General features: G+C 36.7%; 2 protein-coding genes across 4 annotated transcripts in view; both read left to right on the top strand.

Moving 5' to 3' along the window:
* Positions 1 to 16,224, top strand: part of LOC122807037 (cell surface hyaluronidase-like) — a 615,869-nt gene that overhangs the window by 447,206 nt on the left and 152,439 nt on the right. For both annotated transcript variants that reach the window (XM_044077936.1, XM_044077937.1), the window contains exons 4-9: positions 335 to 475; positions 1,643 to 2,201; positions 4,111 to 4,280; positions 6,226 to 6,414; positions 8,162 to 8,331; positions 15,021 to 15,230. In XM_044077936.1, the coding sequence (XP_043933871.1) occupies positions 335 to 475; positions 1,643 to 2,201; positions 4,111 to 4,280; positions 6,226 to 6,414; positions 8,162 to 8,331; positions 15,021 to 15,230 (1,439 nt within the window). The remainder of the gene's footprint in view (positions 1 to 334; positions 476 to 1,642; positions 2,202 to 4,110; positions 4,281 to 6,225; positions 6,415 to 8,161; positions 8,332 to 15,020; positions 15,231 to 16,224) is intronic.
* The window catches only part of LOC122807038 (cell migration inducing hyaluronidase 1), a 378,711-nt gene that overhangs the window by 739 nt on the left and 361,748 nt on the right, over positions 1 to 16,224 (top strand). The window lies entirely within an intron of this gene.

The raw sequence follows: 16,224 nt of genomic DNA on the forward strand, positions 1-16,224 counted from the left end.
CTGGCAAAAGTAGGCAGGACCTGCTTGCACATTCTTATCAGACTATTCCTTCCTTCCCTTGTATAATCTGTGGAAGGAAGCAAGTACCGGACAGCGGTGATGAGTATTTGTTTTTTTAGATTGCTAATATGTAGACAGGTATCCACACAAAGAGTATCATTTGGTGCAATGCTATGACTAGTTAAAAACAGTACTGCGTATTCATCACTGTCGGCCTGCAGGAGGAGAGGCGTGGGATCATCAGGTATGGAAACTGACATTTTATTTTAATTGTTATTCATTATGACTACTAATGTATTATCTAAGTGTTGCTTTAACCACAAGTTTATTGCAGATGCCTGCCCTGTCAAAAACTCCCATCTAATCCCTTGGAATCCTGGACATGATCGAAATAAGAAGATTATAATAAGTGGAGGTGCTTCTCTCAGACTGGATTCCAATGCAACAGTTCACTCCATTGTAATTGAAAACAAAGGTGAGTAATGTTATTCCCGGGAGGTGTATAAGCATGTCCTGTGAGCATGTATGGGGAGATGGCAGTTGAATTGTATACACCTTTGGCATAAATAGTTCTTAGTAATTGTTCAACACGTACATGTGCATATATGTAGAAAAGGGAATAGTAACTAATTTGCACATTTGTAAAGAAAATATGTTTTGTCTGAGAGTGCAGATTTTACAGCTGGTCATTAACTACTGTCACACACAAAATCATGTTTTTATTAATTGCCATCATTAAAAGGGCAGGTGCACATCTATCAGAACTACTTTTCAAACATAAAGCAGACTAGTAAAATATACAATGGAGTATACAGACTAACAATAGACAGTAGTAAAGTGACATATGCCAGTTTCAGCTATAAATAAGCAATGCAAAGTTATTGATAACTGTACTGTAAAATCATGTTTGATAATGGTGCATATAGTAAATATGTGGTATTTTTTCTTATGATTTATTTATTTATTCATAGATAACTATTTCAGTTTCAATCAAGTGTATCTTTTTAGGCATGGTCTCTTCTCTGTCTAGACTGTTCTTTGTTTTTTGTAATGACTTTTTCCAACAAGTATGAAATTTCATTGCTTCCGAACTCTATTCTGAAGGGCCTACAGTGCGCTTTTAATCTGATCATGTATGTTGCATTTTAGGAGACCATATGGAATGAGTGAGCTAGAAGGTAGCATTTGGCAGGACGAAGGTAGAATGACTTTACTTATTGCAGGAGTAGTGACCAGCTGGAGATTTAGAATGTAGCAGAGAATCGTGGGGTATACTTTTAGATGTGGGAGGTAAAGGTAGTGAAATAGGAGCCTTCCATTACAGGAAACAGCCTGTAAGGTAACATAATACTGCAGGGGTTGTAAATGATCCTGCATGGGATACCAGCCAAAGGGCTTTCTTAAAAAAGATATATATGAATGGAGTATGTAGTGCTGCAGACACAAACAAACCCAGTATTTAAGATGGGCTGATTAAAAATGAAAATGTTTCTGTATGTCTGTATGTGAGAGAGACCAATAGTTCATAGCAGGGCTCCATTACACAATCAATCACTTTAAGGAGGATGGGAATCATTAGGTAGTATTAAGACGAACTGGAACAGCAAGCTAGGTTACTTAGCTGTATTCCATTTTGTTTCAGGAAAATTAGTACTTGGAGATAATCCAGGCAACACGATCTTCTTGAGAACAAGATATATCCTTATTAGAGATGGTGGTGGCTTGTATGCTGGATCAGAAACTTGTCCTTTCAATTCTACTGCTGTTATTTCACTGTATGGTAAGTCAACAACTGGCCCAAGTGTGGACAATTTTGGGAAGAAATTTATTGGCATTGATAAAGGAGGTATCCTGGAATTACATGGAAGAAAACCTGTCTCTTGGACTCTCTTGGATAGAACTTTATACCCTAATGGTCTCCAGTATGGATCCTATAAGTACCAGAAATACTGGGGCAGCAGAGGCATTAACATTAGAATAATTGATGGAGGTACAGGTCAGATTGTGGCATCTGACCGATTTGACACTCACTTGATGATTAATGAAAGCAGAAGACTAGTGGATTTTCTACGTTCTCACCCACCAGGAAGACTGGCTGCAGTGGCCGTAGGAGACTCTGCTGCTAAAAGCTTGACAATGGAAGCTAGACAATACATTAAAGAAATGCTGGGGAGCAAGTACATCAACTCACTGGGTTACAGGTTAGTGGCATTGTGAACTTTCTTGTTAGAAGTTTTGTTTAATGGTATCTTTAGAGTTAACCCTTTTGTAAACCTTTCTAACAGTTTTGTAACATTTTATTATATTTACTGAATGCATTCAGATCATATTCCCATTTGCATAGCGTGGGTTTTTTATTATTTGATGTTAATACTTCTTAAGTGGTAGAATAGATATATCTTCTTGAATGTTATTCATATAGCCCTACTAGATTAGAATCTAATATTAATGGAACCAATTACATGCTTTATTTAATATTTCTGCTGTTGTGTCTTGTGGGAAGGCACGGGCAGGAATGCTCTGATATGCAGGGTAGTAGGCAACTAGAACCAAGGGCCAATATGAAACAGAATTTAATAACAAATGTTATTTAGGTTCAATGATATATTAAAAACATGCTTTATATTGAATGATTTCTGTATTCTTCTGAGAGCTACCATATGTTAGATGAGAGTAATCATCTTATAACACACTGTTAAAGGAGATTAAGTTGAAACTTTTTTCCACTACTGCAAGCAAATTAATACGCTGCCATTTATAAGCAGGTGTGGGAATTGACACTAGATGAAGTCAAAAACTTTGTGTCGCACAGTCGTGCACAGGTTTGGAAGGAAAGATAGCTTAATTATCACAAAGCATTAAATATTTTGAATAGGATAGTGTTAACCAAACCATCTGGACATCTTTGGCGTAAATATTCTGTTAGGTTTAACACCTAATATTGACACATTTAAACAGTATTTGTTTACTTGTCGAGTGGAGTCAAAAACATATTATATGGTAACGTCTGACATATTTTATGGTAGATTTGGAGTGGATACAGTAAAACACTTCTAATAGAGCAAGGTACTTCTGGGAATTCCTTTTCTGAATTTAGTAAAGTTATTGAAGGTTTACTGTCTATCTTAAGCATTAAATGTTTTGTACAACATACATATTCATTGTTGTACTGTGTGCATTTTGTATGACCATGATTTTACTTGGGAGATAGCTGTACCCCACCACCATGGACAGCTCCTGCATTCAGTTTTATGTAAAACAATTCTTGTCTTGTGGTCAGAGGAGTGCATTCATCAGATCCTGTGTGAAATTACTGCAGAGTATGCTAAACAATTTCAGCACAGAAAGGGCTTCAAACATAATACGCTATCACACATGCAAGGATGGTACATGTAAAGATATTAGAAATCTTCCAAAAGCCATTTATTGATTAGCAACTTCTACAATTGTAGCTTTGATTTACTTTTTCACACACACAAAATAGGAAGGTTCTAAAATATTTCAAGGTACTTAAAGCAACATGTTAGAAAACAGCATTTTGTATGCATTATTGTGAAGTTCTGTACAATTCTACAAAGGTGTTAATTTTTATACCACATAAGATGCATGGCTTTTTTCATTAATTTGTTTCAGTTTCAGTAGCCTGAGATCTGACAGTATAGCATCTTAGGTTAAGACTAGGCATTGCTAATGACTTTCATCCTGTAGTCTCAAGTTTTTTTTCCCTATTTTTCAATTTGCATAGTCTGTGACTGCAAACAAGTGTCTGTGCCAGGCTACTACTTTTTGTTTAGCCCTTGGAGGGAGACACTTGTACTTAGTTGGTCTTAATTTGTAAATAAATAAACACAATAGAATACAAACTTTTCTTTTATTACTATATATACTCAGAATAACTGCAATGCAGAAGTGCTTGCTTGAAAGAATAAGCTGGGAAGTTAGTTCTGATTAAGTCACCTAGGATAAAAATGAACGAAGGGGAACTGAGCATAGGACAGCAAGGCATTCTGCACTGCAATTTACATGAAAAAAATCAGCATATAATGTTGTTTCACAGCTTTGTTTTTGCTACTAATATTTGCACTGTTACCTCATTTTTTTTTCTGCCAGACAACCCTGGGCTTTGGTTGGAACCATTGGAGGTGGTCTGTTCTCTACAACTGAAGACAAGAGACTGTATGAAGGAAATGGTACCACTAATTTAGCAGTGGCTAGAAGAGACTTTCATACATATGATGGAACCCATTTTACAGTGACTGCCTACAGTGAATGGGTAAAAGGTTTCGTATCAATATTATAGCTTTGCGAAATGTTTGATTTGCTAATTCTCCCTCTTGATCTTTATAGCACTCATGAAAAGTCATGTGTTTCAATTATACTTTTCCAGTGGATATAAAGTATTAGTTCTTGAATGAGGATAAAACAAGTACATCTTATAGCAGACCAATTCTATGTCATTGCAAATTTCTAATGACTTACATCCTTTATGTTTTTATGCGAAGTATATACTCAATTTCACATGAGCATGAGTTGTTTATAAGTACTAAATGAAATTTGTTTCATTTCATTTCCATACTCATGTTGTAGCTGTGACTTATGAAATTATATGAATACATTAATCATATTATTGCCTGAAATGAATTAGATTGGTGTTCTATAATACAGTGTAGTTGCACAAAAGAAGTGCACATAATTGTGTGCATTAAAGCACAGTATCAGTATAACATGTTATTTCAGACCTAGATAGGTACAACTTTTAGCCAGTACGTTTGGCTACATTGGTAGGAGTGTTAATGTTAAGAATGCATTTTAGGACTATGATTGATAGATGCAATTATGTGGTCTACTATATTTTACCCCTTGAGCCATAAACCATATGAAGGCATATATGGCAGAGCACAGTGAGGAGACAGCTCAGAGAGTGCTACTCTGGGTAAGAAGCTACTCTGTCACTCTCTATCTTTTTTATTTATACACAAGAATGCACGCTTAGGCTGGCCCTGCTATATGAAGTCCAAAATCAGCACGTTGTACTCTGGTTTAAGCAATGCCATAACTGGCCTATGCCTTGTATGCCATTGTATACAAATGCTAGAATGTAAATTTTAGAAAAAAGCATATCATAGTTAACGTAGTATTCATTTATAAAATTATACATTTTGTTCAACTGCCGTTATTCAGAATGCTAGACCTATTCCCTCTGTAATTAAGTGTTTTATTTCATAAGCTATTTTTCATTATTAAAAATGTATGTTTATCCAAATACATACACTCATCTTGTTGGCTATACTTGGAGGGGGTTACATTCTGCAAGTTAGTCTACTGTTCCAGAAATCCCAGCAACATTTCTTGGCATAACAGACAGTTATTTAGCATGTTTTATAACACTATAATATCTCTTTGTATGAGTAATCTGCCAGTGATAGCATGTTAGTTGAGTGCTGCAAAATTCTTGGCATAAACAGGCAAAGCAGCAGATATTTAAGACTGAAGTGATAAAGAACTCTCTCTCCTGAAGCCTTGGTTGTAATGGCCTTATTTTCCAATTATAAAATTTAACAGGACTTAATAGTATAAAAATGCCATTTAAAGAGTAAAAGACATGATGCATGTGATACTGTAAGGATAATTTGTTTCAGAAAAATGTGTATTTTGGGATGAGGTTAAGGTATCTTTAGGGTGTAATTGTTGTTTAGTATAATGGTGTTGAATACAAGTTAGCAGACATAGGTCAGTGTGTTTCTGTTGCATAAACTGAGGCTTAATAGGAAGTCACAATGATGCCATTATTGTTTTGAACAGTGTAATCTTGTGGGAGTAATAGATAAAGGATGAAGTTTAAATACATTAAATCATACCCTGAGATTACTAGGAAGCAAATGATAATCTCACTAACTTCTCAAAATATATAATCTCAACTGTTTAGTAGGACAGCCGTATACTTTAGCTAACCACTGTGCTATAGCTGGTCAGACCACTTAGTGTCCTACGTAGGCAGCGTTGTTAGAACTGCTCAGGGTTAACCTAGTCATTTAAAACCTGAAGTAAGTCATATGTTAGAAGGGGTGCATCCAGTTTAGAGTTAAGATATGTACAATATAATTTTCTTTCGGATGAATCACATCATAGTAGTGTTCAATACAAAACTATTAAAATAAGACACCAAATTTAAAAAATGTTCATTAATCCATGGAAAAATAATAACTTTATTGCTTCTTTGAATAGGAATCCCTCATATTGGATTTATTGTGGAAGTCTCTCAAGGCATTATTCTTACCTTACTGGATGATGTCAGCAGCTGGTCACCTAGCAACAGAATAGTGATAGCAGGAACTGACTTCTCCATGTATCAAGCAGAAGAATTCACTTTGCTTCCTTGTCAAGAGTGTAAAATAAATCAAGTTAAAATTGATGGTATGTACCAGATGTTTTAGATAAGTATATAGTTAAACAACTTTGTGTATGATTTAAATGCAGTCAATTTCTTAGTCTAGTATATTTTCCTTACTCCAAGGAACAGTGATATTGAAATTGATACATATAAGTAGCAAAGTTGTAGAGAGATTCTGAGGAATGCACCCCCCCCCCCGGTACAGACATCATTTAATAGCCTTGAGATTTATTTATTTGGCATTCACACATTATTTTTGTACCTGCAGTTGGGGACATACAATTTTGATAGGGAGCCTTTTTTAATGCATCCATTTTCAATTACATGTGTATAAGTCACTCCCTGAAATGTAGGATGATGCTATTTCAGACATATGATGAGATAGGGATGTAGTAAGATTATGCTTTCTAAATTTTGTTTTAATTGTATAAATAGATTAAATTGCTGAACACAAGTTTTAATATCTTAACTTCATATACAGTGACTTTCCTATGTAATTATGCCAGTAACTGAATACAGAGTTTTTGTTCGTGGATGAAATGTTGGGACAAGGAATCACCTATATCTATGAAATTATTTCAGTTTTTTTCTGAGATCATATATATTTTGAACAGTATAACTTCTGTCTGACAGACTATTGAAATTTAATATAAAAAGTTTTGACAAGGGGGTAGTATAGCATTTGAGAAATTATGTTTGAATGACACAGGGGGGAATACTTATTCACTCCCTATTTGCACAGAATAATTATTTTAAATGCTGGGACCCATTAGATGTCTAGCTATTCCAGTTTGTGGACCATGGGCCATGAGTAATAACTGTCAGTCCAATAACTAATGACGGTTGATTGGCACTGTGTAACCTCTATCATGCCGGACAACATGCTTAGGTAATACCAAAAGACCTTCTTGAGTCTATAGTAAGTAACATAATAATTCATGAGACAGGCTGCATATTTATAAGTTACAGGAGCTGCTTAGTAGCACACATGCTATACAAAATGTGTGCACGTATGCACTTCAGGAAGTAGTTTTGCACATATGGCACACAAGAGAAGGGCTGTGCGCCAGATATGATCACACACCTAACTGTTCTAGTAAAGAATACTAGATGTTCTGTAATGTGTGCAAGGAACATGTCTGGCAGTATGAGATATGTTCCCATTGCTACAGGAGTCATTTGGTGTGGTTGTGCTCTGTATACACACCACAGCCGCAAAACAGTGGGGTAAAGGGTAAATGCCATTGGATATGAAGGTGGCTTTCAGCAAATTTCATTTTGGGGGCATTGGCACTAACTGAATGAGAACTCATACAACTGATTATCTCTGTCCTGCTGCATTACTTTAGTGTTCAATAAGAGTCTTATGACTTTAAATAGAAGTGAGACCATGGAGGCCAGAGCAAAGCATTTATGGCATCATCTGAGATAGACTCATGGCCTTCATAAACTGGAGACTGCCATGTTATCTCTCATAAGAACAAACCACTTTCTTAATTCTATCATTAAATTCTACTGGCATGAATCTGATTGTTACAATCTTCTGTTTACACTGGGTTTGACTGAATATGACGAAAGCTTCAGGCAGGATCACCTGTGAAAATAGGTACTTATGTCAAGTAGAAGTTTTCAAGTCATTAAAAGCAAAGCAAAACATATAAATAAATTCTCTATGTGGATGTACAATTAAAATACATTCTATTGTGATCAGTGAGCTGCCTTCAGTGGATTGCCTGAATTTGTTTGTATTTAATTATTCTTTTGTAAAAGGTAATCCTCTGTACCTTCACATGGGAGAGATTGTAGATGGAGTTGACATGAGAGCTGAAGTCGGGCTGCTTACAAGAAACATAGTCATCAAGGGAGAGGTTGAGGACCACTGCTATGGAGACAACCATTGTCAATTTTTTAAATATGATACTTTTGGAGGGCAAATAAAGGTAGGTATCATGTTATGAAGGGTTTATTGAATATAAAAGAAACATGGTTTTATATAATATCGACTGGGGTATTGACAGTTTATATTACATACCATTTTTTATTATATTTATACATATTAATGCATATTTTTTTACATTTTTATATTGACTGAAACCACCCATCTTTGTTTCTTCATGTACTATTTGCTTTTCCTAAAAAGAATAGGATACTCATTTTTATATAGAGACACAAACATTTTAGGACTATCTTTAGTGATAACCCATTTAATAGAAAAAGGCCCTACAAATAGAAGTGTTTATCTTGCAATGCATGGAGTTAATACTGAGGGTGATTGAGGGGTTGTTTTCACTTGCCATTTCTCCTTATATAATGGGCAAAACATATTGTAAATATATTTGTGCAATTATGCACACTCAAGGCAAATTAAGCAGGCATCATTCTCCATTAAATTATTACATACTGATTTTAAGTCATGGGAGATACAGTGATTATTGCATGTTGATAGTAATTCATGGAGTATACACTGAGTATTACATGCTGATGCTAAGTGATGCAGTATACACAGATTATTGTATGCTGACATTAAGTCATGGGGTATACACTGATTACTGTATGCTCATGTTAAGCCATGGGTTACACACTGATTACTGTATGCTCATGTAAAGTCATGGGTTACACACTGATTACTGTATGCTCATGTAAAGTCATGTGTTACACTGATTACTGTATGCTCATGTTAAGCCATGGGTTACACACTGATTACTGTATGCTCATGTTAAGCCATGGGTTACACACTGATTACTGTATGCTCAAGTTTAGTCAAGGGGTATACACGGATCACTGTAGGCTCATGTTAAGCCGTGGGTTACACACTGATTACTGTATGCTCAAGTTTAGTCATGGGGTATACACAGATCACTGTAGGCTCATGTTAAGTTATGGGTTACACACTGATCACTGTATGCTCATGTTAAGTTATGGGTTACACACTGATTACTGTATGCTCATGTTTAGTCATGGGTTACACACTGGTTACTGTATGCTCATGTTAATCTATGGGTTACACAGTGATTACTGTATGCTCATGTTAATTCATGGGTTGCACACTGATTACTGTATGCTCATGTTAAGTTATGGGTTACACACTGATTACTGTATGCTTATGTTAAGTCATGGGTATACGCTGATTACTGTATGCTCATGTTAAGTCATGGGGTATACACTGATCATTGTATGCTCATGTGAAGTCATGGGGTGTAAGCTGATCACTGTATGCTCATGTTAAGTCATGGGTTATACACTGATTATTATACATTGATGCCAAGTCCTAGGGTATATACTCACATTTATCATTATGCAAAATAATGCTGAAAGCCAGACTTGGTACAGCTGCAGTAACTGGCAGTATCCATGAAAGCTACAAGCCATTCGGTGTGCAGAACTTTAAGTTATAAGGTGTGGGCCTGATTATGCAGATTGCGGTAATGTGTTGTCAGAAGAACATGTATTTGTAGTTGTCATGCTCAAGTATAGTGGTTTAATACTGTGCACTGTTGAAGGAGTTCTATTTGTTGTCTGTGTGTGACTGTATTATGTGAAAATCAAAACATAAAATGAAACGTGCCAATTAATATAAAATATTGTAATAAAATATTAAACTAGAAAACTTTCCACATTATTGCTTTGATAATAAACAGTTTACAAAACTCACTGGCTCTTCAATGCTCTTTGAATAGCTATGGAAATGTATCATCTACATTTTAATAAAAAATGGTGTGCATGTGTGTGTATGTGTGTGTGTATATATATATATATATATATATATATATATATATATACACACACACACACACACACACACACACACACAGACAAACACATGTATGTATGTTTTTAAACACATGCATGTATGTAAATGTATGGTTTGAGCGCATTGATCCCTGGCCTTCACTCTTGGTTTCATATACTTCCATGTGTGATTAATTCATAAACAATGTTTGCCAAAATAACCAATAAGTACAACCTTCATGAACAAACAAATATGTTTTTTTTTCTTATACCCTGGGTATCAATGAATGATGTTACTACTTTCTAGCCCAACGGTTCCTGGAGTTCATAAATTCAAATGCCATGGAACAGCTAGTCACTGTTCCCACGAGAGGAGAAAATATACTAGATCTCATTGTCACAAACATGGGGACAAAATGCTCCACACCGGAAGTATATCCCTCATTGGTGAGATCTGATCATAAACTAATCTCACTGGAAATCCACATCCCACCCCAAACAAAAGACCATAGTGAAGAACTTCTAGCAAACTTCACACTACTCAAGACTGGTGTGGTATCCTTCAAGGCCCCTGAGTCAGAGGAAACCACAACCCAAGCTGCGGAAGCCCTTACAAATGCCTTCTATGAACACCTCCAGGACTGCATGGATCAGGCAATCCCAAATAAAACCAAGACTCTTTCCACAAAGGGCAAACGTCCAGTCTGGTGGACCCCAGCCATTAACAAACTTTACAATAAGAGGAGAAAGCTATTACATGATAGAACAAAATCCATAAAAGGGAAGTCACCCCTGATCATTATTAGTAAAAAATACGAACACTCATAAAATCAACTAAGGCCAATTTTGAGAGAAAATTGCCATGGATTCAAAGGACAATCATAAGGCCTTTTCAGCTATGTTAGGAACCTGGGTGGAAACTCACAGATATGCTCAGAATTAGTCCAAAATGATACAAAATCACTGAACCCACAGACATTGCCAACATACTGGCAGACAGGTTCAGTGCAAACTTCACCCCTCTCCCCTAAAGGAGAGATAACTATCCCAGCCGAGTGTAGCCTCCCGGACATCTCAAATGCGCAGGTGAAAGCTGCTCTCTAAAGCTAAAAACACAGCATCAATGGGACCGGATGGTGTTAAATGAGGAATTAAACCGCACATAAGGCAGCTGTTTAATCTCAGCCTTACCACAGGATTGTGGTCCCACTCCACAAAGGTGGCACAAGTCTAGTCTGCAAAGCTATGGAGAGGATCATAATGGAGCTCATAAACAAAGATATAGGGACTTGCAGACATTGGACCCGACCCAGTTTGGTTTTGTCAAGGGAAGATCATGCCTTTGAACTTGGTCGACTTCTTCAAATAGTCACCAAGGCCATTGATGAGGGAAAGGCAGTCCATACAGCCTACCTTGACCTTGCAAAGGTTTCGACACAATACCCACCCGGGTATTGTGAAAAAAAAAAAGCTTAAATGTAAACCCATATGTCACAAGATGGGTTGCAAACTGGCTTAAGGACAGAACCCACAGGGTTAGAGTTGCTGGCGCTGTGTCAGACTCAAGTGGTGTCCCACAGGGGAAGTACAGGCCAACATGGGAGGACTTTATTGACAAAGTTTGCAGATGACTGCAAACAGTGGAAAGTGCATCGACACTGATATCCTTCAGAAGGGACTCACGGAAACAGATAGCTGGTGCCAGAGCCATGGCCTGAAGTTAAACGCCAAAAATAAAACAAGGTAACCCCAAGCTACCATATAGGTGGCAATCCACTAAGCACAGAAGAGGTTATCAGGGACCTGGGACCCCAGTTGACAGTGGCCTTTCTTGACACTCACATTGCTAAAGTGGTTAGAAAGACCTTCTACATTGCCCACCTGATCATGAAGGGATTCACATCCAGATCTAGTGAGGTCATTGTTCCTGTACTCTCTCACTTATCAGACCAATGATCGAAACAATGCCCCATTCGGGATGTATCTCACCCGACATCTGCAGCAATTGGAGAGACCCCAAAAGTTCCTCACCAAAAGGATATCTGTCATATGCTGCCAGATTGAAGAAACTCCAGCTCTATTCAGTCGCCTGCTCAGAGGTGACATGTGCCTGACATACAAGGCCATGTCCAACCCGGAATTAATGGACATGCTCCACCTCAAAAATCCAAATCCACCAAAACCACTAGAGCAAGCGACTTAAACCTTAGCACGGATATAAATAGATTTATCACTCAGTGACTCCTATGCTGTGGAATAAAATCCTGGTCCATGTGAGGCAGAGCACCTCGCTGACTCTGTCCAAGACAAATCTACACCTGTGGATGGGAGATCTTTACCCGGGGAATCATCTCTGGGTCACTGCTGGACAGAGGCACAACAAACTAATGGGCACAGTATTTTTCATATAAGGTGGCTAGGCTTATAAATGCCTTAGGGCAGATAGCCTAGTATAAACCTATGAACCTATGAACCTACATCAGAATAATTAAATTTAAATTAGTGATTCCATCATGCTGTCTTATGAAATTGTAACTTTTGCTACTAGCTATAATAAAAGTTGTAATAGTGCTGTAAAAAGAAGGGATATTCTTAGATAAGCCACAGTTAAATTACAACATATAGTTTTGACATGTTGATCAATATGTTTGCAAGATAAAACATGTAATAGAAAATACATAAGAATATATTTTTGGCCACAAATTTATTGTCTTTATGTGATGTACTTCAAATGTGTAATTTTTGTTTCCTGAAAACTAACACGAATATCAATATATTTGTACTGCAGGAATCTTTTATTTTCATTTACTAAGTTTAAGGGATTTTTTAATTTAAAGTTTTGTTTTCACTCAACATTCCTCTTTATTAAGTCCCTGTTTGTGCTTCTAACATGTTTAGAGTGTGTGGGTGGTGGTTAAATGCATGCATTTAACCTTTCCCGGTCAACAAATGATAAATAAATAAAAAAATAAATAAAAATTTAGATTGGATCATTTGTCACATTTAATTAATGTATTTTTTTTTTCATAAGTAAGCAGGCAGAAAAATTTAGAGGTGTGCTGTGTATAATATAATTAGCAGGGATGTTAGCTTTCCCAAAGGGAATAATAATGTATATTTTTGCATTTATCTTTATTCTGTGCCTTTGGCACCAATCATTTGTCTGAGTTAACCCTGACTGCAGTATATTAACATCACTGGGGGACTCATTGGGGGACTCAGTGATTGCTCCCAGTCTGCAGTCTTCAGTGAACTTGGTCAGCCACAGGCCGTCTAAGTGTACCTGGATTTCTGAGGAATAAATTCCGAACAGTAAGGGGTCCAGCACAGATGTCTGTGGTATACCACTGATGGCCTTTGCCTGCTCTGACCTTTGTCATTCATTTGATCCTTGCCTGTGGGATTACTCTACGTTGTCTGCTTTTGGCTAGTATTTTAGTGACCACTTCCTATAGGCTCAACTGGTATTGTAGCAGCATAGTGCTAGTAGTTGTATAAGTATGAAATTATCTGCTATCTGAAATGTAAAATGCCCCTCTGAGCCTCATCCCCATGTATATCACAAACACAAATCTGCCCTTACAGATTTTACTTGTTAAATAAGTAGAACATATTTAAATATCTGGTTTATGGTCCTAAACCGGCTTCTAAACTTCTGAAGCCATTTTCTGTATCTTGTGGACAGCTAATGTGGCCTTGTCCAAAGCCAGAGAATTGAAATATTGGTCAGATGAATGGCAGAGCATGTATGATTAGCATATCATTTAGAAATTTATATTTTGACCTCTTGTTATCCTATTGTTCTTTCCTTCCGTTATGAAAAAATATAACCTCAGCATGCTCAAAGTGAATGAAAGTAATGATTACAGCCAGAGTAGTGACTTCCAAGAAAGTATATATGTGAACTGCCTGGTATTATTAGCACACAGGGAAATAAAAATAGGAAGTGTGTGTGTGTGTGTGTGTGTGTGTGTGTGTGTGTGTGTGTGTGTGTGTGTGTGTGTGTGTGTGTGTGTGTGTGTGTGTGTGTGTGTGTGTGTATATATATATGTATATATATATATGTGTATATATATATATATATATATATATATATATATATCTGTATGAAATGATACAGTAACGAACAGTGAACATATTTCAATAGGTTTTTATCTGCAGCATTCTTTTCAGGAAACATGAATTATATAGGTCTAGGACTCTTGCATGAATGCCCTTTTACCGAATTGCGAATGGGCAGGCATACTTACGTGAAAATATTTTTCACCGAAGCAGCATTTTTGCATAAGTATGCCTGTTGTGCCATTTGTATTATGGTGTGGATAAGGGAAAATTCCCTTTTCCCCACTGTAGTGCGATCTTGGAGTCAGAATATTAAAGTGGGGGGGTGCGGGGGGGGGGCTTGCCCCTCTGCGTAAAAGTAGTTTTAATGTTTTTTTTTTTTTTTTTTTTAAACATACCTTAATGAAAGCGCTTTTTCAGTGAAAGCGCTTTTGTTAAAGTGTGCTCTGATCGTGGATTCGGACTCTTGAACTTTCGTTCAGCAGTCCTAGATAATACTAATGAACAGTGAACTTATTTCAATAGGTTATTATCTGCAACATTCTTTTCAGGAAATGTGAATTATCAAGCTGAATAACTCTAGGAAACATATCCACACTATCTGTTACCCTTTCTGCACAAAATATAACTGATTGTTTTAGCCCTAGTTGCATTACATAGAAATATTTTTTTAAAGTGCAGTATAAATTGTTGCAGTTCACCTTTTGAGCTTAGCTTGTTTAAGCCAAACTGATTAACTTTCATAAATCTAAACAAATGAATACTTATTTTTGAGGTTATTTTCCTTGAGGAGATTGCAGATGCCACTAATTGCAGTGTAAATATATTTTCTCAACAGATTCAAAGAAACTTTCACTCTGTTCACTTGTCAGGCATCGAATTAGTGAATATGGGGCAGCAGGTTATGGGGAGCTACCCAGTCCACTTTCATTTAGCTGGTGATGTTGACCAGAAAGGAAATTATGATCCTCCAACATACCTCAACGACTTAGCCATTCATCACTGCTTTTCTAGATGCATTGCTGTACATGGAACACATGGCCTTTTGGTATGTATCTTTTGTTTAGTTTTGAAGTGTAAAATCAAATGTGTATTATATGTGCATTGATGAAGTGAAGTAATAGATTGAGAGTATTTGCAGTGATATCCGAGTTCTGTTAATGTACACAACATTTCAGTATTTTTTCAGAGGAAGCTTCTGAATTCAATGTACACAGTAGGTGATCAAGATTTACATCTAGTAAAAGTGATTTTATATCCTCCACAGACATTTAATTAAAAGGAATAACATATCCAGCTGTAGAACCTGTACCTGTACTCCCAAAAATTTAGATGAAACACTTAAGGATATAATATGGCCAGCAGTGGGTCACTATGCTGATAGATGCAGTTTAATGACACATGCTGTTAACATTACTGTGCCATATATTGGTATGGCAAGACAAATGTCTAGGTAAAGCTTAATTCTGTCTTGTCGTTGTATGTCTGAAAACAGAGTTAGGTGAATGTGATGTAGGGACACAGACCTATGATGGCAGCATTTGAGAGGGCAGTGACAATGACCTTATGTTGCTGCTTAACAAAACCAGTGACACTAGAAGGTGGCATAGTGTTGGTAGACCTGGATTGAGTTTTTATCCTAAACATTATCTTATTAGTATCTGGGTGTAACTGTGGTTGATTGTAATAACCAATTGATTTTTGACACCCTTCGTCTTTAAAAACATCATGAAGGGCCAGGCAATTAGAGCCTCCAGGCTAAATCCGACTGAAAGAGGATTTTTGGTAGAATTAGATGATTTAAGACTTAGGCTATTACAGAGAGGGTATAACATTAATGAGGTCAGTCATTCCTTAGAGAACACCCATGATCTAAGACATACAGTAGCCACACTATATTTTGGACCTTCAGACTTTGTGGGAAACATCAATAGTGACAGGACTCCACCCACTATTGAGTTTCTAACAACTTTTACCTCAGACCATCTTGAGGTCAGAGAGATCATTAGTAGGTATTGGTCTATCTTTCAGGTAGACGATGA

This window comes from Protopterus annectens, chromosome 7.part0, assembly GCF_019279795.1.
Source record: "Protopterus annectens isolate FY-2018-M chromosome 7.part0, PAN1.0, whole genome shotgun sequence".
Classification (NCBI taxonomy): domain Eukaryota; kingdom Metazoa; phylum Chordata; order Ceratodontiformes; family Protopteridae; genus Protopterus; species Protopterus annectens.